At 49.9% G+C, this 25,166-nt stretch overlaps 1 protein-coding gene across 1 annotated transcript; it reads right to left on the reverse strand.

The window, feature by feature from the left end:
* Nucleotides 1-313: 313 nt before the first annotated feature.
* On the reverse strand, nucleotides 314-5,014 carry KCNJ5 (potassium inwardly rectifying channel subfamily J member 5). The gene is made up of 2 exons (XM_021696501.1): nucleotides 4,078-5,014; nucleotides 314-636 (listed from the first exon to the last, which is right to left on the reverse strand). Exons 1-2 carry the CDS (start codon nucleotides 5,012-5,014, stop codon nucleotides 314-316), a joined length of 1,260 nt encoding a protein of 419 aa, XP_021552176.1.
* Between the last annotated feature and the right edge of the window lie 20,152 nt (nucleotides 5,015-25,166).

Here is a 25,166-nt window from a genome sequence, read left to right on the forward strand (position 1 = left end):
TGTGCGGAGACAGAGGCTGCCCTGTAGCTCTCACTGTGGGGAACCCCATCCCGGCCTGGCCCTGAGCCGTGCTGACAGAAGCTGGGAGCGGAGAGGCAGGGCTGCCTCAGGGGTCCAGGCGTGGGGCCACCTGCTCAGGGAGGCCTGAGCTGGGAGATTCCAGGACGGATATACTGTTCCTCCCCACAGAGCCTGGATGGCTCCTGGGCCCCCCAGCAGCGCACTCAGCTCCTTCACCCCTCCTCGCCCCAGCTCTGCAGCAGGTACTGTGCTCAGAGGCCAGGGAGGGGGGGTCGGGGGGCGAGTATAGTCCTCACACGGAGCCCCTGTTCTCCCGGGACCCACTCAGCCCCTCAGGCTCGTCCTCTCCCTCCTGCTCGGCCTCTGTACCCAGCCCTGTTTCAGCATAGCCCCCCGGCAGGGGCGGGCTCAGGAGGTACTGGAGGAGCCGGCCTTCCCGCTGCATTTCTGCCAGCTCCTTGGCACAGCAGCTGGGCGTGTTGGTCTCGTACGTGTCATGGAAGGTGTTGTAGTCCACCTCGTAGAAACCCTTTTCCAACGTGAGGACTGGTGTGAATCGGTGGCCCCAGAGCACCTCGGTATCCATGTAGGAGCTCCGTGCTTGGCAAGTCATGCCTGTGGGGACAGAGGGCACGGAGATTAGGAGTGGCCACCGCCAGCCGTCCATCATCCGTCCGTCCATCAGCCAGCCAGCCAGCATTTGTTGTACCTCTGCTTGGGCTAAGCACCCCGGAGGTGTAGAGCTGAATAAGACAGTCCTCGCCCTGGAGGAGTTCAAGGTGTGCTAGAGGCAGAACATTAGAAACCAACATGCGAGATTCTGGGGTAGGTTCCTAGAGACTGGAGTGGATAATTCTGGAATAGCTAGAGCCAGGGACGTGGTTCCTGAGAACAGCATTAAGGTCTCGAAGATTGAGACACAAAAGAGGCAGGAAAAGGGTTTGAACAAAGATAAATTCAGGGCGCCTGGGTGGCTCAGTTGGTTGAGCGGCTGCCTTCGGCTCAGGTCATGATCCTGGAGTCCCAAGATCAAGTCCCGCTTTGGGCTCCCTGCTCATCAGGGAGTCTGCTTCTCCCTCTGACCCTTCCCCCTCTCGGGTGCTCTCTCTCTCATTCTCTCCCTCTCAAATAAATAAACAAAATCTTAAAAAAAAAAATGTTTAAAATAAAAAAAATTTAAAAAAAGATAAATTCAGATGGAGTGAATATAGAGAAGCTGACCATCTTGTAGGGCACACAGGGATTGTTTGGGGTAGACACATATGGGCAGAAGCCTCTCTCTCTCTCTCTCTCACACACACACACACACACACACACACACCCCTTGGCTCCTTGATTGCAGCATGCTCCAAAGCCTCCATTCCCTGTCTCCTCAGCCCTTGCTTGCCTATGTTATTTTTAGGTGTTGCTTTCTCTCCAGGGAGGAGAGCAGCTTTGTTTATGGATGAAGAAGCCTCTGTGTTTGGGGTCACAGGAAAACAGCTTGCTGATATTTAACCTTCTGGCCAAGGAAGGTACTGGCGTGTGCTCTCGGGAACGAAGGAGAAGCTGGCTCCAGCTTCCCAGGGTGGGCTTTCTCTGGCAGGGGCCTCGTGCACACCGGACCCAAGTGCAAGGCTGCTTCCCACCCATTTGTGCTCCAGTGCTGGGCACCCCTGAGGTGCCCCCCACACTGTGGGCTTGCAGCCTGCTCTCTGCTCCCTGGGTCTGGCCTGGGCCAGGCCTTTCCATGCGGTCCTCCCCCTGTCACGGCTCAGCAGATGCCCCGAGCTGGGCACTGAGCAGCCTAGACCCAGACCAGGTGTCTGCAGGCTTGGGGGCCTCAGGAAAGACAGCGGGACAGGACCCCCCCCGGGAACCTGTGGGACACATCTCCTGGAGGCTTTCCTGATTTGTTTTACCCCTTGGGATGTGGCAGTGGACCCCCTGTATCAAGAGACCCTACCTCTGTCCCTGGCACTCATCTTCGCATGCATTTGGGAAGGAAAGAAGCCCCTGTGGGTGCCAAGCACTGTGCTTTATGTATGATATTCCATCGAATCGTCTAATCTCCCCAACGACCCCGTGAGTTGTATTATGCTCATTTTGCTGACGAGTTAAGCAACTTGCCCAGACACACACAGGCAGGCTATGGCAGGGCTGTGCTCATCCAAACTCAGCCTGAATCAGCAGCGCATGCTCCATTCTGTAATGTGGCCATCAAGCCACCACAGTCGCGGAGATGAGAACAGATGTGGGTGGGGGGCTCTCCTTCCCTTGTCTCCCCGGGGACCCCTGCACTCATGGGAGGGAAGGAGGTCAATTAGACAGGGCAGGTCACCCGGGGGCCACGGATGTTGAAGGATACTCAGGGGGGGGGACCAGTTCAGCTGGGCCACCCCCTGATCCCTCCACAGTAGGTGGCAGTGAAGGCACGGGGGAACTGTAAGGCACAACTCTCCTGTTTGTCCCCACATCTCTGACCTGACCCCTCCTTTGTGGTCTCAGAGTGGTGCTCTTCCCCCAGAAACTCAGCCGGTGTTCTGCTCCCGAGCGCAGCACCAAGGGCAGCGTGACCTGCGAGCCCCCAGCTCTGCCGCAGGCTTCCTGCATCCTGGCTGTCCTTGGCCCCAGGGGCTCCCTCGGCTGCCACCATATGCTGCCTGGCCAGGCTCCAGCTCCCAGCAGATGGCCGAGCAGCCCCCTCCATGCCAGTCCCCGGAGCCTGTTCGCACCCTGGCCAGGTCCCATGGGCTCCGGCCGAATGAAAAGGTTTGTGGATGCCCCATCTGAGTTTCCCGCACAGCAACCAGCTTCCTGAAAGGTGAGGAAGGCTTGTTTGGCCATCTTTGTGACTAGCCCCTGAAATTTCAACACTTAAGATTCATAAGTGAAAGACCTGAATCGAACACCGTCTGCATGAAGCTGGGTGCAGCATCTATGTCTGTAAAATGGGATTGGCGTGGTCCTCCAGTGTCGCTGCAGAAATTGGAAAAATACATATCATTCTGAGCCTGAGTGAGTTTTCTACAAGTGCTCAGTCTACCGGGTGACAAGAAGAGAGGGAAAGAGGAAGAAAGGGAATAAGAAGCAGGGTGCAGGGTTCTGCGGGAGGGCAACTCTCCCCAGGAGTTCAGGCAGGAGTGGTGGGACCTGGGCCTCGTGCTCCTGCTGGCCTCGGGCTCCCTGGAGCCCTGCACCGAGGCCTTGGCCTTGAGCAATGGTGGAAGTTCCTTGCTGCTGGCTGCCCATGAGACTTGAGAGCTGAGCAGGGAGGTGCCGGGCCGGCCATGAAGAGGGCATCTGCTTGGGCCTATGTAGATGCAGATGGACTGGTTTCGGCTCGTCCCCTGTTCACTCAGCCAGCCTTCCACAGGGAAGCTCAGGGACAGCTTCCTGGGGCGGGGGGGGTGGGGGGGGGCGGGGATGGCAGCCAGAAGAGCTGCCCTCACAGGTCTGGGGTATAGACACCTCTTCAAAAAGAGGATTCTGTGACTTTGAGAAGCCTTGTGTTTGGGAAATCACAGAGTGATTCATGGCATGTAGAGATACCACGAAGTCCTACTGTGAAGAAGCCTGTGCACCTTGTTTCACTGTATTTCTCCAAGTTATCTGATCACAGGACTCTTTTTGGGTAGACACATGCCCCAGGATGTGGTGGGGCAAGATAGCCTGTTGAAAACAAGGGCCAGCTTTGGGGTCCCCTGCCTTCCCAGGCATCCCGGCTCTATGACTTACTCTTGGACGAAACTAGACTGATAACTTGCTTGTCTGTGCCTCTGTTTCTTTATCTGTAACCTAAGGAACATCATCTTACAGAGAGTGGGAAGGCATTAAGTGTGATACTGTTTGTTTAAAGTTTAGAACTATGTCCAGAAGTTAGAGGGTTCAGTAAACATTAGTTGTTGTTATCACTCCATCTTGATTGAATGACAACACCCCTCAGATCACAGTTAGAGATTGGGCTGGCTGAGAATCCCAGGATTCTCAGGCACCGACTGCCATCTTCTAGCCCTGGTGGCCTAGGTTCCCAGCACGTGGGAGGGTTCTGTGGCCAAGGAAGATAAAGTGTCTTACCTGTTGCCTCCACCATCCCTTCTAGAATGACCACGACTTCAAACTCCTCCTGATCCAGCTGGGCCCGAGACATCTCCCAGAAAGGGCTCTTCTCGTTGATCTCGTGGGAGATGATGAGTGGAGACACCAGGAAGAGACGGTCATCCCCAGTGTCAAAGCCCACATTGATGTCCGTCTGGTTCAGGGGGATGAACTCCCCTTCTTTGGTCTGCCGGGACTTGATGAGCTTGGCACGGATGGAGGCCTCCACAATGTGGGAATTACGAAGGTCACCCACCCGGAACATGAGGCAGAGCTTCTCGTCCCGCATGGAGATGACCGCATTGTTGGAAAACATGAGGGTCTCTGCTCTCTTCTTTGGCTGACTGATCTTAACAAACATGCACCCCACCATGAAGGCATTGACGATGGAGCCGAGGATGGCCTGGACCAAGAGGAGTATGATCCCCTCCGGACACTTCTCTGTGATCACCCGAAAGCCATACCCGATGGTGGTTTCTGTCTCAATGGAGAACAGGAAGGCAGACACAAAGCCACTGAGGTTTTCAACACAAGGAATCCACTCCTGGTCACCAACATGGTCCAGATCACCCCGGATATAAGCAATCAGCCACCAAATGAAACCGAAGAACAGCCAAGTGATGGTATAGACCATGGTGAAGACAAGCAGGTTGAAGCGCCATTTGAGGTCCACCAGGGTGGTGAAGAGATCGCTTAGGTATCGGTAGGTTTCTTGGACGTTGCCATGGTGGACGTTGCACTTGCCACTCTTTTCCATGTAGCGCTGGCGGGGCTTCTTGCCTTCTGCTAGCAGGCGAGTACGGTCAGTGGCAATGGGGATGTAATCACGGGCCTGTTTGGGGATCTTCTTTGGGTCCCTGGGAGTGACCCCAATCTCCATATCCTGGTTCATAGCATTCCTAGAATCACCAGCCATAGCTGGGATGCATTGAATTAAAAAAGACATCATCAGTGAAGGGGGCTGTGCTGATTCACAGAAACACAAGATTTCAAGGTCACTCCTGCCTCTGTGCTCTCAAGGGTCCTCATCTAGTGCACAGTGGAGCCTACTGCAGAGTCCTCAAGGGCAGGGACCGTGGTTTTTTTTTTATACTATTTGCTTGTATCCCTGGCACCTCCTACAGATTCTAGCATATAGTAGCAGCTCAATAGTTGTTTGTGGAATGAATAAATACGTAGGTGCAAACTACACATGGTGTTGAAAGGATTTAAGAAATCTCGGAGCAATTAAAAAAATAATAATCGCAACAATTTATTAAGTGCCTGCTCTAGTCCATGCAGTACATCCAGACTGTCACTTGTTATCACAGCAACTGGTTGGAGTTGGAGCTTGATCTCCAGTATGTAAACACTGATTGCTTATGCATCATATTTATTTCTAGGAGTCTCTCTCCTTCCATTAGAATGTAACCTCCACGGGGCACAGGTATGTCTGTTTTGTTCCCTCATGCATTCCAAATACCCAGAGGGTAGCCCAGAACATACTGTATACTCCAAAAGCACTTGTTGAATAAGTGAATGAATAAATAAAAAAATAAATAAGAGCCCCAAAAAGGTGGGTGGTTAACTGAGAACCTGGGCCACCAAACACTTACCTGGCAGAGTGGGTATCTGGATTCTTGCTCACAGGGCCCAGAGCCTGTGCTTTCTTCTTTATATCTCCCTGTCTCCTTTCTTTATGTCTCAGATCTTAGCAGCAGACAGAAGGGAAAAGGCAGTGAGTGTCTGATTCACCATGTGGTCACTCCTACCGTCTGAGGGGAGGAGTCTGTGGCTGTCCGAGCACTTACGAATATGACAAATCGCTGTGTAGACCCACCATTAAAAATCTTGACACAGTAATTCCCTGCCGTCTAAAAACCTGAAATGGACAAGATATGAATGCCCCTAAGGTTTCAAAAGGGCTATAAACTTATATGTGAAATCAAAAACAAACAAATGAAAACCAAACTCACAGATACGGAGAACAGATTGGTGGTTGCCAGGGAGAGGGTGTACGGGGCGAGCGAAATGGGTAAGGTGGTCACGAGGTACAAACTTCTAGTTGCAAACGAAGTCCTGGGGATGTGATGTATAGCGTGGCTATTATAGTTAATGATACTGTGCTGTATATCTGAAAGAAGCCGAGAGAGTAGGTCTTCAAAGTCTTCATCACAAGAAAAAAATTGTAATTATATATGGTGCCAGATGTTAACTAAACTATAAACTATATTTCCCAAAATATACATATATCAAGTCATTATGTTATATCTCTTAAACTAATACATTACATGTCTGTTATCTCAATAAAATGTCTCAATAAAAAATTGCTTTTCAAAAAGGCTGTACCATGTTTTGGAGTATATGCCACACTTTAAAGAAACACCCAGACACCTGCAATGGTCCGCTGTTTTTCAGATATTCCGCTCACTCCCACTGAAAATACTTTTAAGACTCTGATGCAGCTAGGAAAGACCATGAGACTCTCCACAGCTAGTAATCACAGCTTAAATTTCTGAGCGTTCACGAGCCAGGCACTGTGCTAAGAAATTTATATCCATTAGCTCATTTATAATCCTCACAACAAAATTATTAGAGAAGAACGGCTATTATCCCTCTAATCTTCAGGCAAAGACAATGAAGCTCCAGTAGTTAAGTGGCTGAGTTAGGGTTTGAATCTAGGTTCATCTGCTCCAGCCTGGGGTCTCACCGTACCCACCACACAGTGGCTTGCAGACATTGATGCTCTGTGGCTCCTGCTTAGACTGATGAGCTGCTCACTCCAGAAAGTTTTATGAGCTTCTAATCCTGGGGGAATTCCTCAGGGGATGCTATTACTCAGCCCTTCATCTTTACAAGCAAGTTTGTTTTGATTTCACAGGTAGTCCCACTCCTTGGAAACAATGAACCTGATAGAACAACCCAGATGAATGTTCTATAAGCCATGAAGGAAGATTTCCCCCAATGTGGAAAGTCAGAAGATCCTGGCATACCTTTTTCTTTGCTACCTTGGTAGTTGTGACAATTTCAAGGTAACCTTTAAAATATCATATTGAAGGGTCATCCGAAGGGTTGTTTGTTTCAGATGTCTGTTGGCCATTTCCCATTCTGCGCAGGGCCACCTGCTCCCCGCTCCCTCACATGGCAGTTACAAAGCTAAATGAAATGAGGAGCTGGATGCTTGATGTTGCTTTGCAGAATCCTAAGCATGATTTTGCTTTGCCCCTAGGTTGGAGACTGTTTACTGAGAACTCAGGGATGCCCAGAAAGGGTGAGAAATGCTGTTACTCCCAATGCCCTGGGGTCTCCTGGGAACCCAGCTACTGGAACCCAGATAGAGGTCTGATCGGAGGGCTGCCCATGGACTCCCCAGGCCACTGGTGTTGGGCAGGGCAGGCCCAGTGCTGGCCAGAATGAGTCACCGGCTAGGGCACCTGGCAAAGCACATTCTCCTGCCCTCATATCTTCCAGAGAAATAGCTTTTCTGCTGATTTTCTGCATTGTTTCCTTCTTTATTTTTGAATATACTTTTGTATGTTCTTGTAGGAGAAAGCCTTGCCCTGTACTAGAAACAGAGAAAGGTTTTCTAGGACACCTCAGTCAAGACCAGAGAATTTTTTTTGTGTCCAGCAGACAGGGTAAGGGTTCACTTCTGATTTGAGATTGGCATCCACCCTCCAAGTGTGCTAGAATCCTCGGCAGAAGTTTTTCCTCGCTCAGCCCAGGGCAAGATCTGGGTTCTAGGATCAGCTTCTAAGAAACGTGTTCTGTGACCCAAGGAAAAACCGTCTTCATTTTCTTTGCCTCAATTTACTCTGCTATAAACCCCAGATAATATTTTCTGCCATTCCAGCTCTGGGGGCCATTATGAGGATCTAGGGAAAGACTATATGAATACAAACATAAATATAAATATAAATGTAAATATATATTCATAAACACTCCTTGAAGTGAAATTTAATGCAATGCCCCATTAACCCCCGTTTTAAGGATGAAGAAAGAGACATAGAGCATCTAAGTCAAGTATCAAAGGCCCCAGTGGGCCGCTTGCAGGGCAGGCATCAAGCTGACCGGTGTAGAACCTCTCCTCCCCAGATTTCTTCCTAAGGGTAAGTGAAATGCCCACTCTAGAAATCTTGGCCTCCAGTGCTGTGGGCCCATAATATCAAAAGAATTTTCAGGGACAATGGAGATGAGCTTTTGAATCAGATTTTCAAGATCTGTTCTATTCATTTAGGCACCCATATTCAGCAAGCATTAGTTGAGGAACTGCGATTGTCCAGCTTCTGTGCTAAGACCTGGAGATTAAGCAGTGAATAAGCTGAATGCAGACCCAGCCTTTGTGTAGTTTATAGTCTAGCACCGCCCCCTCTGAGCCCAGGGGTCTGAGCGGAACTGCCTGTGGAGAGAGAGGTGGGGGGAAAGGCTTTGGGCTGGAGGAGGCAAAGCGAGTACGAGAGCTTCTCCCCGCAGGACCCGGGGAGGCACCGACAGGAGCAAATCCCACTCAAGCTCATCAAGCCTGGTGTTGCTATTCATCTGGAACCCTCTCCTGTGTCTGAGGATAAGAAGCTGTGCCCGGACATGATTAAAACTCTTGGGAAGACAGAGCCTGAAGTCCAGCAAAGTGGTTTAAACTCTTTGATATAGAAACACAAATGGAGAAAGAATCAAAAGAGGCAAAATCAAAGGAAGTTGTATTTTAGGTGATGCACGAGTGAATCTGACATCCTTTTAAGTGGACCTCTGTGTGAAGAATTCCCAAACACCCCCGCCACACACACACACACACAGTGAAGAAAGCCCTGTGTCATGGGGTGGGGGGAGCTTTTTCTAGAAAGTCAGGAGCCGTGGACGCAGCATCTTGATAGAAACTGCATTTGGAAATCAGCAGGGTTTCCTGAAGGGAGCACGGGGGGGGGGGTTTTTTTTTTTTTTTTTTTTTTTTTGAGAATGAGAGAGAGAGAGAGAACCTGCAAGGGGGTGGGAAAGGAGGGGCAGAAGGAGAGGGAAAGAGAGAATCTTAAGCAGCCTCCACGTTCAACGCCCAGCACTGAGCCAGATGTGGGGCTCGACCTCACGCCCCTGAGATCATGACCTGAGCCGAAATCAAGAGTTGGATGCTTAAACGACTGAGCCACCCAGGGTGGCTTGGGAGTCTTGTTTCAGACTCAGTTTCCCTACTGTGAAAATGAGGACAGCAGACATCCTTAACGATTTCTTCCTTTCTCTCTTATATTTGCTGGGTCCATGTCTGCTTCCCAGAGTTTTGGGATATGGGATGAGGTTGGAAGAAGGGTAGTGGAGGAGAATATACTCCTATCTCAGACTAGATATTTGTATGCTGTTCTGCAGGAATCTATATGGCTGTACTGGTTGTTAAAATATGAAAACACTCCATGGTGGTTGCCCCAGTGCCCTCAAGGACCTTCAAGATTAGCAGGAAGTATTAAAGGTGTTATCATGGGCGTATGTGCCAGGTGTGGAGAAGGCACACGCAGGGAGGCAGAACTCTAAGATGCCCTCACAATTCCTGCCCCCCGAAATAGACTCCCTGTATATGCCCCCAGACCTGGGGATGGGATACTCACTCCCATGATGAGCCTATGTCACGGCCCAGCTGACTTGAAGAAAGGGAGACCTTCTGGGGTGAGCCAGACCTAATCAGATAAGCCCGGGAAGGGAGTGGGCTTTCCCTGAAGTAGGAGAGGCTCTTTGCTAGCTGTGGAGATGGACAGGGGCACATGGCAAGGAATGTGGGGACCTCTAGAAGCTGACAGCAGCCCCCCATGACGGTCAGCAAGGAAACAGGGACCTCCTATGATCACTAAGAACTAAATTCCGCCACAGCCACAGGAGCTGGAGTTCCAAAGGAGCGTGCAGCTGGCTGACACCTGCCTTTTAACCTTGTTAGACCCTGAGCAAAGAACAGTCATGTCGTGCCTGGACTTCTCACTTAAGAACACTGAGCCAAAAACTGGGTGTTGTTTTAAGCCATTTAGTCTGGTCCTTTGCCAAGGCAGAAATAAAAATCTAACACAGAACAGAAGGGGGAACCAGGTAATAAATGATTAGGAAAGCTGACTCTGGCATCAGAGTGCCCACCTTCCGATTTCACCTTGAGCTGAGGGACTTAGGGGGAAGTTATTGCTCTAAGCCTCAGTTACTTTTTCTACAAAATGGGGATGATGACCGCGCCAACCAAGGAGGGCAGGCGCGAAGATGGAATGAAGGCTCATGGGCAATGCTGGCCGAGGCTAGTATTTATTTTCCATCCAGGACTGGAGTTGTGGGGGTGGGGTGGGAGAGCTTCCAGCAATTCAGGAGGGCCAACTGTGGATCAGCATCCTGCTTCCACGGCCTCATTTACTCCACGGGGGGGTGTTGTCTTATTCTACGAAGAGGGAAACTGGGGGAGAGCTTAAATAACTTGCCCACAAATCACACAGGTGCTGCGGGGACACTCTCTAGAACCCACAGTGGTTGCAACGGACAGAATTGTTGCTGGGAGAGGAGTTTCCAGCTCGCTTCAGTCTCTATGGGATCCCCAGAGGCTGTGCCTGAAGAACTTTCTAAGAACTCTCTCGTCTGTGGCCCTTCTACGCGGACGCAGAGGCTGTTCTGGTGCTAAGATCTGGGTGATTCTCCTGCAGGGAGACCTGCAGAGGCTGCATCCTCTGCTCCTCCCCTCCTGGGTGCAAATGAGCCACCTCCCTGAGCCTGGAGGCAGGAACCAGAGGAAGAGGAGGGGAAGTGACCCAGACAGGGGTCTGTGAGTCCCTAGAATTGGGGGGTGCCTGGAGCGTGGGGTTGGGGTCCCCCGTGGGGTCCAGCACAACCCTGGCCACCCTCCCATTGCAGGTCCTGGAATGAGAGCGGGGGGGCTTTCCGTGACCCCCCTTTCCTCAGCAGCCTGCCCGAGGACAAAATGTTGGAAACTGCAGTTCTGGCCTCTGCCTTAATAGTTCCCTGCCGGCCACTGCAGCTGCCCTTCCTGGCCGCGAACTAGCGGCTGGCGGAGAGCAAGACCGGACCGAGACCTGACCGGCTCCCAGTCCAGAAGTTCATGGAGGGGTTGGCTGGTGGCCCCAGCCCCCCAGAACCTGTGCCCAAACCACACTGATGGGCTGGCTCTGGCCAGGGGGCCAGTCCTGGTTTCCTGGCTTTCAAAATTACCATCCTTTAAAAAACAAAAAAACCTTAGTGCATTCTGGGGTCTGATGGCAGAAGAACTCAAGAGTAATAAATCTTTAAAAACTCATCGGGTATTTTACTTTAAATCCCAATCGTTTTGCAGCTATTATTTGTTCTTATCAACTTAAATGTGAACCTAGTCTTTAATTCCTGGATGTTTTGTGGTTTTATTTTTTGAACCCAAGTTCAAAAACTATCTGGGTGATAGCACATTAGGTATTAGGTGTGGAAGCCCATTGAAAACTGTAACACACAGATTCCTTCCCTCCTTCCTTCCTTCCCTCCTTCCTCCCTCCAATCAGTGAAGCCCCTCCCCCCAAACAGTCACTGCAAGTAGGCACTCTGCTGGGCCCTGGGGGCAGGAGGAGGTAGATCAGCACTTTGCCAGCTTTCTTGTGCTTTCCAGTCACAGAGATCTTGTTAAAATGCAGATTCTGATTAGGTTGGTCTGGAGCTCCCGGAGTCTGCATTTTATCAAGGAGCTCCCAGCCTTGTTAATGCTGCTGGTCCTCTGAGTTACAAGGCTTCTCCCCCGTGGGTGCACACTGCAATCAGCCGGGAGCTGGACCCCATGCTGATGCCTAGGTCCCACACCCAGAGACCCTGACCCAGGGGATATTGGGGACCACTGCTGTATTTTCTGCCCTCTGGGAGTCACGGTCTGGTGGGGAACACACAGGCAAACAATCAGTGCAGTAGACAGGGACAGAGACCAAGACGGAGTTCTTAATTTGGCTTTGCCAGGGTGAGTGAGGAAGGGTCAGGAAAGACTTGGTGGAGAAGGTACGTGGTGAGTGCAGTGAGGGGAGCCTGCTTGCCGTGAGAGGCTCATGTACTGAGCACCCTTTACGTGCCATCTCTGTGCTAGGTGACTTTTATGCATTGTCACTTTGAATACTCAAATAGGTCTGCCTCTGGGGTTATTGGTCCTCAGCCCCCGGGGTTGGACCAGGCTGTCAGTGGGTCTGAGCCTCGGTGGGGGTCAGGCCCTGAAATGCCTGATCCAAGAGACTGCCAGAGGGACACACGCCTGGTCTGTCCCATGAAACCAGTGCATGATTTGCTGCTGTGTTGCCCGACGTGCCCAGGCTGCCCGGAGCCGTTTCCCTTTTCCTCCCGAGGGGGCTGTACCTTCCATCCACCCTCCTGCTGGCCTTCAGAGTGCCTCCTGCTGCGGCTTACAGCAGCTCCTTGATGTTTTCTAACAACGGCAACATTTGCCCCTCACAGGCACCTAATTGTTCCAAGGAGACAGGGAGTCCGCATGTCCCGGCTAACGCCTGTTCAAGCGTAATCCCCGAGCGCCTCTTCTACTTCTAGAAATGTCTGTGTTGATGAATGGGTAAAGAAGATGTGGTACGGATATGCAATGGAATATTACTCAGCCATCAAAAAAGATGAAATCTTTTGCAACGATGTGGCTTGAACTAGAGGGTATTATGCTAAGTGAAATAAGTCAATCAGAGAAAGACAATTATCCTATGATCTTACTTATATGTGGAATTTAAGAAACAAAAGGAGCATAGGGGAAGGGAGGAAAAGATAAAACAGGATGAAATCAGAGAGGGCGACAAACCATAAGAGACTCTTAATCACAGGAAACAAACTGAGGGTTGCTGAAGGGGAGGGGGGTGGGGGGATGGGGTAACTGGGGGATGGGCATTAAGGAGGGCACGTGATGTCATGAGCACTGGGTGTTATATGCAACTGATGAATCACTGACCTCTACCTCTGAAACTAATAATACACTATGTGTTAATTAATTGAGTTTAAATTTTTTTAAAAGGGAAAAAAAAGAAAAAAAGAAATGCCTGTGTTTGGACACTATGGCCCCTTACAAGGAAGAGAAAACTAACCAGTAGCCACGGATCCCACTAAGAGCGATTCTCAAGTGGGATTTCAAGTGTGTCTGCCTCTGCCAGGCGCGGGGTGAATACTTGGGCTTTTTGGCTGAGCGGGGTGCGCATGCTGTGGTAACCGGAACCCATGAGGTTGGCACCAAGCTCTGCTGTCTACGAAGCTCAGGGAGTGGAGGGGCTGGATTGGCGTCTTCCAACACAGACACACTGTGACGTGCTCCTTATACCGGTCACGTACAGATAATATACCTTCTCCCGTTTTTTTATTCCAATATAAGCTCTGCTTAGACCTTCATTTTCAGGTTTGTGATAGAGAAAGAGATTTTAAGAGATATAACTCTCTTTATTCTGGGCAAGCAATTCTATGAGCACAACCAAACTTGCTCTGGGTTTTGGGGACACAATAGGGAGTGATGGGGACAGAGGCAAGGTGAGCTCACGCGCTCTCTTGGCGGGGGCCACTGCTGTCCAGCAGGAGCTCCTTGCTGCCACACAAGAATGTGGAGGTGCTGCAGTAAGACCTTCCTCTCTCTCTTTTTCCAGAAAAGCTAGAAGTGAAGACTTTTAAACCTGAATTTTTTTTTCACCATTGACCACTATTTCGACAATTTTTGGGCCGTGAGTTAATCAAAGAAAATATCTCTGCGGGTCAGATTCAGTGTGCCAGCTGCTAATTTATACTTCTGGGTTACTGAGCCAGAGAGAGGCTTTTTCCTCACATGGACACGTTGGCTTGGACTTTGAGTTATGCTGAGCATGGTGTGAAGAGCTGTGGTAGCGCCAAAAAATGCTCCTCGCTAACAGGTCTTCCATGAACACAGCCTGTCAGCCCTCAGTACAAAGGAAGCCAGAGGGCCAACCTGGGACTCCCACCGCAGTAAAGAGATGGGTGCGTGGACTGGTCCCCCAGTGCCCACCAGTCTGGTTCCCATGGTCCTAACAAGCCCTGTCTCCTCGCCCACAGCCTCGTTCTCCCCAGGCCCCTCCATTGTGCAGATGGTTGTCATGACCCCTCTGCATTCCCTCAGTGCATCTTCTGCTGGCGGCCTTGTCCTCTCCGGCTGCACCCTTTGCAAATATGCCGTAGCTGGTAGAATCCTGGACGAGCATGACAGCCCTCCATTTCCATCATGGCGCAGGTGGTTCTCAGTGGGGAGAAAGTCCAACTCTAAATGCCTCAAGGAAGGTTGAAGGAGCTCTCTCCCCAGAGGAGGGCTGTAAGAACGGGAACATGGGTCAGGTCACCTCCCAAGCTCACTTCTGGCTCAGATGTAATGGCTGCTGACCACCAGTGATTAAAGAATCCTGGGCTAACAGGACTGGGAGGCCTTGACACGAGTAGGGTTAGACCACACGTGCTGGTGTTATGCCCAGCATGCTCCTCACTCTCAGGGGCCCACAGGGGCTTGGGGAATGCATACTCATAGCTCTGCTCCAGCCTGAATGCCCCATAAAGGGGACTTTGCAGAGATCTGTCATAGCCAAAGGGAATTTTGGCACCCCTCGCTCTGGAATGCAAGGGTTTCCCGTGGCTGTGTGAGGTGGGAGTCCGTGTGCCAGGAGCAGGTTGAAGGGCTTTCATTGAAACATGGAGCCAGGGACAGGGTGGTTGGAGGGACGGGCTGTGTCAGATAGGACACTTCATCACTGCGGGTGTCCCGGCACACCGTGTCCCTGATGGCTTAGCTGCCAAGGGCTCTGCAAGAGAGTCACTGTGTCAGGCGGGTGAGGAGGCCTCAGGACTGAGGTCCCCCCCCCGCATCAGCCCGGCTCAGACTGCCCCTTCCTGGAGAGCTCGCAGACGCACGCATCTCCCCAGCCCAGGCATCCCGGCCTCCATCCCGGGGCGGCTTCTGTCCCTCCGAGGGGCGCCCTTGAATCCGGCCCCTCAGTGTGAGTGGGATTGTTATTTAGAGCAAAGTCAGGGTGGGGATATGGATGCAGGACTGAGGCTGTTCCTAGAGTCACTCAGCTGTTCCTAGTTTTGAGTCAGAGACACCCTGACAGGAGCAAGCCCTTTCAGGAGCATCTATCCCATCTGTGCGGCTTTCCCGATACCCTTTACACTCGTTCTGCTATTGTTCTAAGCACATGTTCAATTTGTTGCCTGTAGCTGGTTATACTGACTTCTGTTTTTTCTTTGCAGAATAGCCCGGGAAGTGAAATTTGTGTGTGCATGCTGATGTGAAGAGGTGCCTTGTGTATCTTAACTCACTTAATCATCTCAAGTACAATGCGTCTGTTCCACAGGAAAGGGGACTGAGAGTCAGAGAAGGCAGAGAAGGTGCCGAAGGTCATGTGGCTCCCAAACAGCCGAACCCGGCTTTGGGCTGACCGGTGGCCGACCTGCAGAGCCCATGCTCTCTTGACAGCCTTCCAAGTCCAGAGCACCAAAGAGAGTGTGATCTTGTTCTGAAGTATAATCCTGACTTTTCTGGCCACATATCTTGCCCTGAATTACACATTGCTGCTGAGGTCCCTACCCTGGGTCTCTTTCCTATGTAAAAAATGGAAATATCCAAGGGAATCCTGATGTTAATGAAATAGCTCCCATTGTTTCAGGAAAATTCTACCCTCCCAAATAGTAGTATGAAGCTCTTGGTTCCCTAACTTGCATTGTTCCAGGCTATGAGGTCTGAAATAAACCAGTATTATTATTATTATATGGAATTGTGATGGAATAGTAATAGTAATTGGCATCTCTGTTGGGACTCTTTCAGAACTCTTGGATTGGCTTGTGAGACTCCTATAATATTTTTTTTTTTTAAAGATTTTATTTATTTATTCATGAGAGAGAGAGAGGCAGAGGGAGAAGCAGGCTCCCAAGGAGCAGGGAGCCCGATGCGGGACTCGATCCCAGGACCCTGAGATCATGACCTGAGCCGAAGGCAGACGCTTAACCGTCTGAGCCACCCAGGCGCCCCGAGACTCCTATAATATTAATCCCACTTTCTAGTGGGAGAGTTGTGGCTTACCCAGGGAGGGCACTTCCAAGATGATGACATGGTAGACGTAGCAACACTGAATGGGAAGTTTTATGTAATATAAACACCGTAACAATAGGCCTAACGGGTGGCCTTGAAATTTCTGGCTCTGCCGTGAAGGGAGCCAATCAATGCCTCCAGGGGCACCAGAAGATGAGCCTGGGGCCTTCAGAGCCTTGGGCAGCCCAGACAAGGGAAGATAATTAGCTGCTCATTCAAATTGCATCCTTGGAGGATTTGGCAATTCTAAGGGAGTAATAAAACCTCATGCATTATTTTATGGTATCTGCAGAGAAACATGTACTCTATCAGAAGGACTGCAGACTAATCCCATGCTTGCTTTGTCATTAAAGAAACAAAAATACTGATGCTTCACAATAAAGATAAAAAGCAAAGAGAGAAGGATTAAATGGTGTTTCACTCAAGGGTTTTCTTTCTTTCTTCCTTTTTTTTTTTAGGAAGACAGAGTTCTTGTCTGAAATGGGAGCCGACAGGTCTGGCATTTGCTGGTGGACTTTAGTTCTTTGGAGAAAATGCAGAGACAAAAAGATCATTTTGACGGTACTTAAAAGATCTATTTGAATATATTTAAGGGAGTCCAAATATTTCCAGCAATTTTTAAAAGGGCAAAATTAGGCTTAATTCAAGGTATGGAATATAGATTTGAAAGTCTTAATTATGTCATGAGTACCTTTCCAGCCATAGAACATTTCATACTGTACCTAATTATTGAGGAGTGCGTCTATGGAGCAGGCCTGGAAGCTTGTGACTGAGGTTCCCAACCTGTGTGGCTCTCATTTGCTTAAGATGGAATATTTCATGGCCCTTCTTGGCAGGCTGCTGAGGGGTCTGACGTCTGTTCTTCCTAATACTTGGCCATGGCTTACTGGCCACAATCCCGATTCACCCACCCAGCCCCCTGCGGATGATGTATGAAAAATCGTGAATAAAAGGGCATGAAAATCAAATTAATTCATTTTCCATTTTCCCCACATTTGTATCTGTCTATCCAGTACTTTTCCTTTTTAAGCCCACTATCTCTTTGAAAGCGAGCAGTGCAGTTATAATACATTCTCTTCATTGTAACCCTGCACTGTGAGTATGTATTCTGCATTAAATAATAAAGGAGATTAATAATTAAATCAAAATGAGAAACCACTTGTTTCCTGTCTACAGCCCAAGGGACAGATTTCCTGGGCTGGTGCCAATTTATCAACGATGATTAGAGACTAGGAGGCCAGAGAGGTACAGAGAAGATGGCAACAAGAAAGCAGGGTAATGTGAATATGAATGTACTTATGTACAAGTGAAAAGATGGGATGGTGATAGAAGGTGAGTGGATGGGGAGAAAAGACCAGAGAAACAGGGCACAGTAGGTAAAATCCCAATAATTAGAGTTGAAACCTACTGGGGGTTCACCCTACACCAGATTGCATTCTAAATGCCTTACCTGTATTAACTCATTTAGTCATTTCAGAAAAAGCATAAGATGGGTACTGTTTCCCCCATTCTACAGATGAAGAAACTGAGGCACCAGAAAGGGTGAGCCAACTGCCCCAAAGCTGGTATTTACATGGATTGAAACCCAGGTGAACTGGCCCTGGAGTCACTCTCAAAGTCTAAGGACAAGAAAAAGAGAATGCCCCAAATGCTCCAATAAAGAGGAATGAGACAAATCTTATGGGAGAATGAATGAAAAGGAAAAGCCAGTGAGAGTAAGAAAAAAATACAGTCAAGAGAATTAAAGAATTGAGAGTGAAAGCAGGTCAAGAAACAAAGGATGGAATGAAGACAAAGTGAAAGTCAGTTAGTCAATGGGGCATCAGAAATGAGCATTGGGAAGAAGAAAAAAAAGAACAGAGAACGGGATCTATCGAAGGGAGTATGTCATTGAGCACATACTGTCAGACACCTCTACTTTGCAGTCTTATGTAATCTTCTCCCCACCATCTCAAGGTAGGTGTTCTTATACCCATTTACCAGAGGGTAAACTGAAGGTCTGAGAAACTAAGTGATATGCCCAAGTTCGCACTGTTGGTTCATGGCAGATCAGAAAGAATTGTTGTTAATGACAAAACGTCGATGCAAGAAATCAAAGAATATCTAAACAAGTGAAGAAATACACTATATTCATAGATTGGAAGATTCAATACAGTGAAGATGCCAATTCTCCCCAAACTGAATATGCAGGCTTAATGCAATTCTTAACAAAATCCCACAAAATTTTTTTTGTAGATGTAGAGAAGATTATGCTAAAATTTCTGTAGAAAGGGAAAGGAACTGGAATAGGTGAAACAATTTTGAAAAAGAATAAAGTGGAAGAAATCAGTCTACTGAACTTTAAAACTTGTTATATAGCTAAGTCTATGTGGTAATGGAGGAGAGATAGACACATAGATCAATGGAGCAGAACCCAGAAATAGACTTTCACAAATATACCCAACCGGTCTTTGACAAAAGTGCAAAAGGGATTCAATGGGGGAAAGACCGTCTTTACAAAAATGGCGCCAGAACAATTCGATATCCATAGAAAAAAAAAAAATGAACTTAACTAAGCCTCAAACCTTATACAAAAATTAACTCAAAATGAATCATGCCCTTAAATATAAATGATACAGTTATACAAATTTTAGGGGGAAAAAAAACCCTGGGAGAACCTTCAAGATCTATGGCAGGCAAAGATTTTTTAGACTTGACACCAAAAATCTCATCCATAAAAGGGAACACTTATAAATTGGACCTCATCAAAACTAAAAGCGTTTGCTAAAAAAGACCCTGTTAAGATGAAAAGACAAGCTCCAGAGTAGGAGAAGATGTGTGCAAAATCACATATATGACAAGGATTAGTCCCTTGCACTATAAGGAACTCTCAAGATCCAACAGTAAAACAATCTAATTAGAAAATGTGTGTAAGACATGCAAAGACATTTAGTCAAAGAAAACATATGGAGAGCAAACAGGCACATGGAGAGATGGTCAATATCATTAGCCATTAGGGAAATGCAAAACCACATGAGATATGTTGCACACCTACAGGAATGGCAACAATGAGAAATAGTGACAAAAGCATACATTGGCAAGGATGTAGAGAAAAAGGATCACCCAAATTGCTGATGGGAAGGTAAAACAATGTGTCAGTTTCTTAAAGAACTAAACATAATTACCGCGTGAACCATCGATTGCACTTCTGGGCACTTATCCCAAATAAATGGAAACTTACGTTCATGCAAAAACCCACATACATGTATTTAGAGCAGCTTTAATCATAATAGCCTCAAACTGGAAACAACAAACAGATATCCTTCAAGGGGTAAATGGTTGAACAAATTCAATAACCACACTGAAATATCACACACACACCCTTGGATGAATCCCCAGAGAATTATACTGATTGAAAAACTCAGAGGTTATATACCATATGATCCTATTTATATAACATTCTTGAGCCGACAAACACTATAGAAAGGAGAACAGATTCATGGCTGCCAGGGGGTAAGGAAGAGGTGGGGCAGGAGGGAAGTAGGTTAGGCTATAAATAAAAGGGCAACATGAGAGATCTTTGCTGTGATGGAAATGTTGTTTTATTGTGTGAATGTTTAAGGGGAAGAATTAGGGGATATCCACACAGATGGAAGGAAGGACCAGCGCAAGCAGAGGCTGGTCTTAGGGGCCACAGAAGCTCCCTCCTTGGGTTCCCTCCGTGGGCTCCCTCCCCTCTTGGACCTCACTGTTTTTTCGATCCCCCTTGGAAAGCCTTCCCTGGTCCTCCCTGGCCTTCCTTTGGCCCCTTTGCCTCTCTTCAGTGGGTCTTATCCCTGATCCTGTAACATATCCGTGGGCACGTCTGCTTTCCTCAGTCAGTCCTCGGAGAGAGTGCCAAGGTCGGGCAGGCAGGGGGTGTTAAGGACCCAATCCTGTAACACAGGTTCTTACACACGAGTCTGGCCTGTGGTAGGAGCTCCATTCCCATATTTAAAAGAATTGTGAGTGACTTTGAGGTTCGTCCGATGAAGGGCACTTTCCAAAGTGACTCAGGCAGCCTGAGTGGGGCTGTGAGGCCTGCATCCCTTGCTGTCTGTGGTAGCCCGGGGTAGCTGGCTGGCATAACCTTTGTTTGTCAGGGTCTCCTGCACCTGGGCCGCTGTGGGACCTGTTATCCCTGCTGGATGGACAGCTTCCCGGAGCAGAGGCAATACCTCGTCTCTGTTGCTCTTCTGCCTCTCCTCCTGGCCAGACTCTGAGCATCAAGCGCTCAAGAGCACCATCTTGGGAGGGACAGACTCTGAGGGCAAAATACACAGGACGCAGGGTTGGCCCCTGACGGCATTTCCCTGCTCTACTTCCTCACCCTCCTTTTCCTTTATGAGCAGCAAGAGATAATTCAGGACGATGGCATTAGGGCCAACTGATACTCAGGTAAGGAGCCTAAAATGTGAAAGAGGATGTAGGGATGGGCACACACCTAGCCTCCAAAACCAAGTCACAGGAGACGAGGAGGAGAGTCTGAAAGCTTGTCATGTTCTCGCCTTCCCTCCACCCTCCATTTATTTCCCTTTTGACTCCCCAGCCCTGGCCCCTAACCTCCCTGGCCACCAGATGGGTTGACCCTCGGGGACCAGGAAGTGCTGTGGCCACCTGACAAACTGGTCGGATGATCCCTGACCTTTGACCCTCAGCCCGTTCTCGTCTGGAATGATAATGGAACTTAACATTTACGCACCAGCCAGGAGCTCCAGGGTCATGTGTTAAAGGTTTGGCTCTGACATTTAACTTAACACGGTTGTTGGCAAGGGTTGCTGCCATCCGGGGCTCTGCGGACTAGAATAGCTCCCTTATCAGAATGTCAAGGTAGGAGGAACTAGATAAGCTTGCGGCACTGGCAGGAGCCGTGGCTCCGTCCCTCGGCAGCCAGGGTCTCAGGAAGGGCCAGCTGTCCCGTCCGTTTTAAAATAATCCCAGAGAAAGCCACCCTCAAGTCTCTTAAGAGAAATACATTCAGGCATTTTTTTTTTTTTTTCAAATGCCACACCGCAATCCTTTGTGTTTGAACTCCCATGTTCGAACTTATTTTGTCTTGAGGAAAAACAGAAAAATTCCTCCATGGCTGACAACTGTCTCAAAGCACATCTGATGATGGACCCTCTCTTGGAAACCAGCTCTCCGTGGCCTGATCTGTAGCTCAGACACAGTGAAAAGTTGAATCTAAAAATGGCTCCTTCGAACCACCTCATGGTTTCCTCCTTTCTCCCCATGGTACTCCCCCCCACCCCCCACACCCCAGCCTAAATATTCAATCAGTATTGCCCAGAACATGTAAGCTTTGGTACTCATGCTCCGAAGTGGAAAAGCATAACCCTGCCTGAATGATCATGTTCCAAGGTTTTCAAACATTAATTACTCCTGCCACATCCTAAGCAATCAAATAAATCGCTGTAGAACTGATTTAAAAACAAGAAACAGAAGTAGATGCTATTTACAAGGACGCGAGTGCACAATACACCCATCTGTGGCTTGGACCACAGAAGGCAGTGAGAACCAGGGTATCTGCAGAGCAAGTGGGACCTGGAGAAGGGGGTGCTCTGGTTGTCTCTTCCCTGCTGTGGGGTTACCTCCATCACAGGCAACTAGGCAGCCCTAGAGTCCCCCGCATCCCTGGCCGAGAAATCCAGGCAGGCACTGGCAGACAGCCCCACAGGGATCTTGCTACGCAGTCCGCCGGGGACAGTGGGGCAGAGAACATCTGTGACGGAGCCACACTGACATCTCTGCTGGGCCCCCAGTGGAAGAGCTTGGCTCTGCTCAGGATGTGCCCGCAGACTGGGGGTACCCACGAGAGACTTCTCCCTGGGGAATCCCAGTGAGCTTTGACTTCATCCTCAGGGAAGGCAGCAGTGTCCGGGACAGCCCCCTCTCTCTGCTCACACGTCCTCCTGTCCTCTCTTCTAGCGGCACTGCTTGCTGGACGGAGTTCATTCATTCTCTGTGTACTGCAGGCGGGCTCCTTCAAGAAGCCTGCGAGGTGGCCCAGCAGGTTATAGTGGCTTTTGGAGAGGACAGGAGAAGTCTGGTCCCCTCTCTGTCCGAGAGCTAGATAGGGTATCTAGAACAGGGCTGAGGTGACCTAGGGAACACTGTCCTTCCCTGCAGTGTGAAGACGAGCTCCCTACCTGATGTTTCCCCTTTCGGCGGTGGCCCTGGTGCTGTTCTGATCATTTAGGCTGACGGAACAATTTATTATCCACCTCATAATTAATAAACGGAGCCTGGCAAGTAATAAACACCTAATAAATGTCCCAACACATTCCTTCCAAGGTAAAAGAAGGTTGTCTTTTTCTCGCCTTAGGCTGTAAGTCTCGATTCCGTGAACTTAGTTTCAGATTGTTTGGGTCTAGGACGGTTAAGGGGGTGGGATGAGGTGAGGTCGGGGGAGGGTGGGAGGGAGAGCAGGAAAAGCAGTGGATGGAAGAAGAAGAAACAATCCCATCACATACACAAAATGCCCAGTATCACACAGTTAGCGTTCAATAAATGACAATTTCTTAATATTATTGCCAAGAAGCAGAGTGAGGCCATCTCAGGGCAGATCAATAGTTTAAAATCCCAGGCAGCCTGGGGCGCCTGGGTGGCTCAGTCTTTAAGCATCTGCCTTCGGCTCAGGTCATGATCCCAGGGTCCTGGGATCAAGCCCCACATCAGGCTCCCTGCTCCCTGCTTCTCCCTCTCCCACCCCCCTGCTTGTGTTCCCTCTCTTGCTGTGTCTCTCTCTGTCATGTAAATAAAAAAGTCTTTAAAAAATAAAATAAAATAAAATCCCGGGCAGCCCGACAAAGCTTTTCATGTCAGAGCCCAACCAAGGGCCTCTCCCTCTAGCTCCCACGCCGTCCACCCTGCTTGGTCCTTCCACCAGATTCGAGGGCACCCCAGGGTCTCATCCAGCCAGCTGATGGGATTTACGCCTGGCTTGGAGGAAAAGGCACAGATTTGGGAAGGTCAGCGCACCTTTCAGGGTTAGTGTTTAATAGTGGAAAGAGTCTGGCTTTGAAGTCAGAGGACAAGGGTTTAGAGGATAACAGCTCTGCCATTCTTCCTGCTCAGAACTCTAAAGCTACGGTCTCATCTCTAAAGCTGGTGAATGACCTCCGCCCCACAGGACTGGTGTCCAGATGAACTCATCCGAATGTGTCTGGCTCAGTCCTTGGTTCCATAAATATTAGCTGTTTTTCACTGCCTCTCCCGCACATGGAAAAGTGCTTTGTGGACCAGAGAGCCCGATAAGACAAAGGTATGTTTTGGAGTCAGACCCAGGTGAGAATTTCACTTGGAAGCTTTGTACCTCCCAAAAGTTACAAAGCCTCACCAAGCTTGAAGATGCAAAAATCTGTTCTATTAAAAGGATCCAAAGAGAGCAAAGCACTTGGCGCATTCGGACACAAAGCCAACATCCCTGTGCCTGTTGATCTTCTGGTGGTGGAAAGGGGCTCTCGGAACAGGTGCTGGGCTAACGTTACCCGACCTGATGTGTAGGCTAGGCCCTGGAACTTTGCGGGGGAGGCCCGGTCCCACTATGCTGAGGCTGCTCCCCAGTCCTGGGAGGAGGGGGGACAGCCCTGTTTGACGGGAAGCAGAGACAGTTCTCCAGGGAGACACATGGATTTGGGAGAAGGGGAATAATGATGCCCTTTCCTATTCCCTGTCCCTACCCTTGCGGCCAGGACTCCTGGCCTTTCTGAACAGTTGGAAAGATGTTTAAAAAGAGATAGAGAGGCATGCAGGAAGTGACCAGGAGGCAAGGAGGGCAGAAATAGCAAGACCACGTTTCCAATTTGGCCAGACTTAGAAAAAAGCAAGAGTAAGCTGAGGTCAGAGGCTCTGAGGGAGCTCGCTGCCCCACTCCAGCCCTCTACACCCCCATTTGGAGGCAGGCCTGCTACCCAGGGGAATGATGCCCCCCACCCCCCACTGCCTGGGCCTCTCATACCAGGCAGGGGGGTTTCAGGGCCCCCAGGGGTACCCCAGCTCTGGTACCAGCACAGCGCGTTTACAGCTCTCTGAAGGCTGAGCTTCCAGCGCCCAGGACGCCTGCAGGCTCTGGGGAGCTGGGATTTCCTGGCTGAACTTTAAACTGGCCCTAAGCCCTTCACTGTCCCCATGGGCTCCCATAGTGGCAGGTGCCTGGCAAAAGCTAACTGCCAGGGACAATGGGCTCCTTGAGAGTGCCCATCCTGCCTTCCAGAACCAGTGAGCTGAGGAGAAAAGGAAGAAGGAAAAGAAGACAACTTACTTGTTGAGATCGGAGCTGCCGGGTCCCACTGATGCTAACTTCTGGACCTCCCTTAGAGGCGATGCAGGGGCGCTCAGGGCCCTCGAGGGGACTCTCCAGTCCCAGCCATTACCACAGCCTCCGACTCTGTCTAGAGCTCCTCCCTGCTGTGGGGTCCTGTGGCCAGAGGCTTCTAAGCCATCCTGTCCCTTCCTTCGCCAGCCCCTCAGTCACTCCCTCCGGCAGCGGGAGGCTCTGCTCACGCTCGCACTCTCTCTCTCCCGCTCTCCCTCTCTCCCCCTCCTCCCCTCCGCCCGCTTCTCTCTCCCCGCTCTCCTCCCCTTCGGCCCCAGTACAAACGACTCTCTGTGTAATAATGTGTAATAACCGACTTAAAGGGCCGCAGGCAAAGGCGGGAGGGGTGGTTCTGGGGCCGCGGCTGGTTCTGAATGAATGGGGTCCGGGAGGGGGAGAGAGGACCCGAGGGGAGGGGTGGGGTGGGGGTTCTCCCCTCCCTCGCTACCCCCCTCGCTGCTAGCCCGGGGCGGGTGGTACTGGGGCTGCTTCTGGCCCTGCAGAGGCCAAGAACGGAGATCTGTGCAAGTGTGTGTGTGTGACACGCACCTGTGTCTGAGCGCCCGCGTGTGCATGTGTGACACGCACCTGTGTCTGTGTGAGCGCCCGCGTGTGCGTGTGTGAGTGTGCACCTGTGTCTGTGTGAGCGCCCGCGTGTGCGTGTGTGTGTACCCGTGTCTGTGTGAGCGCCCGCATGTGTGTGTGTGCACCTGTGTC

Source organism: Neomonachus schauinslandi, chromosome 11 (assembly GCF_002201575.2).
Source record: "Neomonachus schauinslandi chromosome 11, ASM220157v2, whole genome shotgun sequence".
NCBI classification, from domain to species: domain Eukaryota; kingdom Metazoa; phylum Chordata; class Mammalia; order Carnivora; family Phocidae; genus Neomonachus; species Neomonachus schauinslandi.

Bases quoted from the DNA above. Each gene is read 5' to 3' on its own strand.
- KCNJ5 (XM_021696501.1), bottom strand. From the start codon at position 5,014: ATGGCTGGTGATTCTAGGAATGCTATGAACCAGGATATGGAGATTGGG. The intron at 637-4,077 runs GTAAGACACTTT...CTGTCCCCACAG, and splicing joins AGGGATGGTGGAGGCAACAG to GCATGACTTGCCAAGCACGG.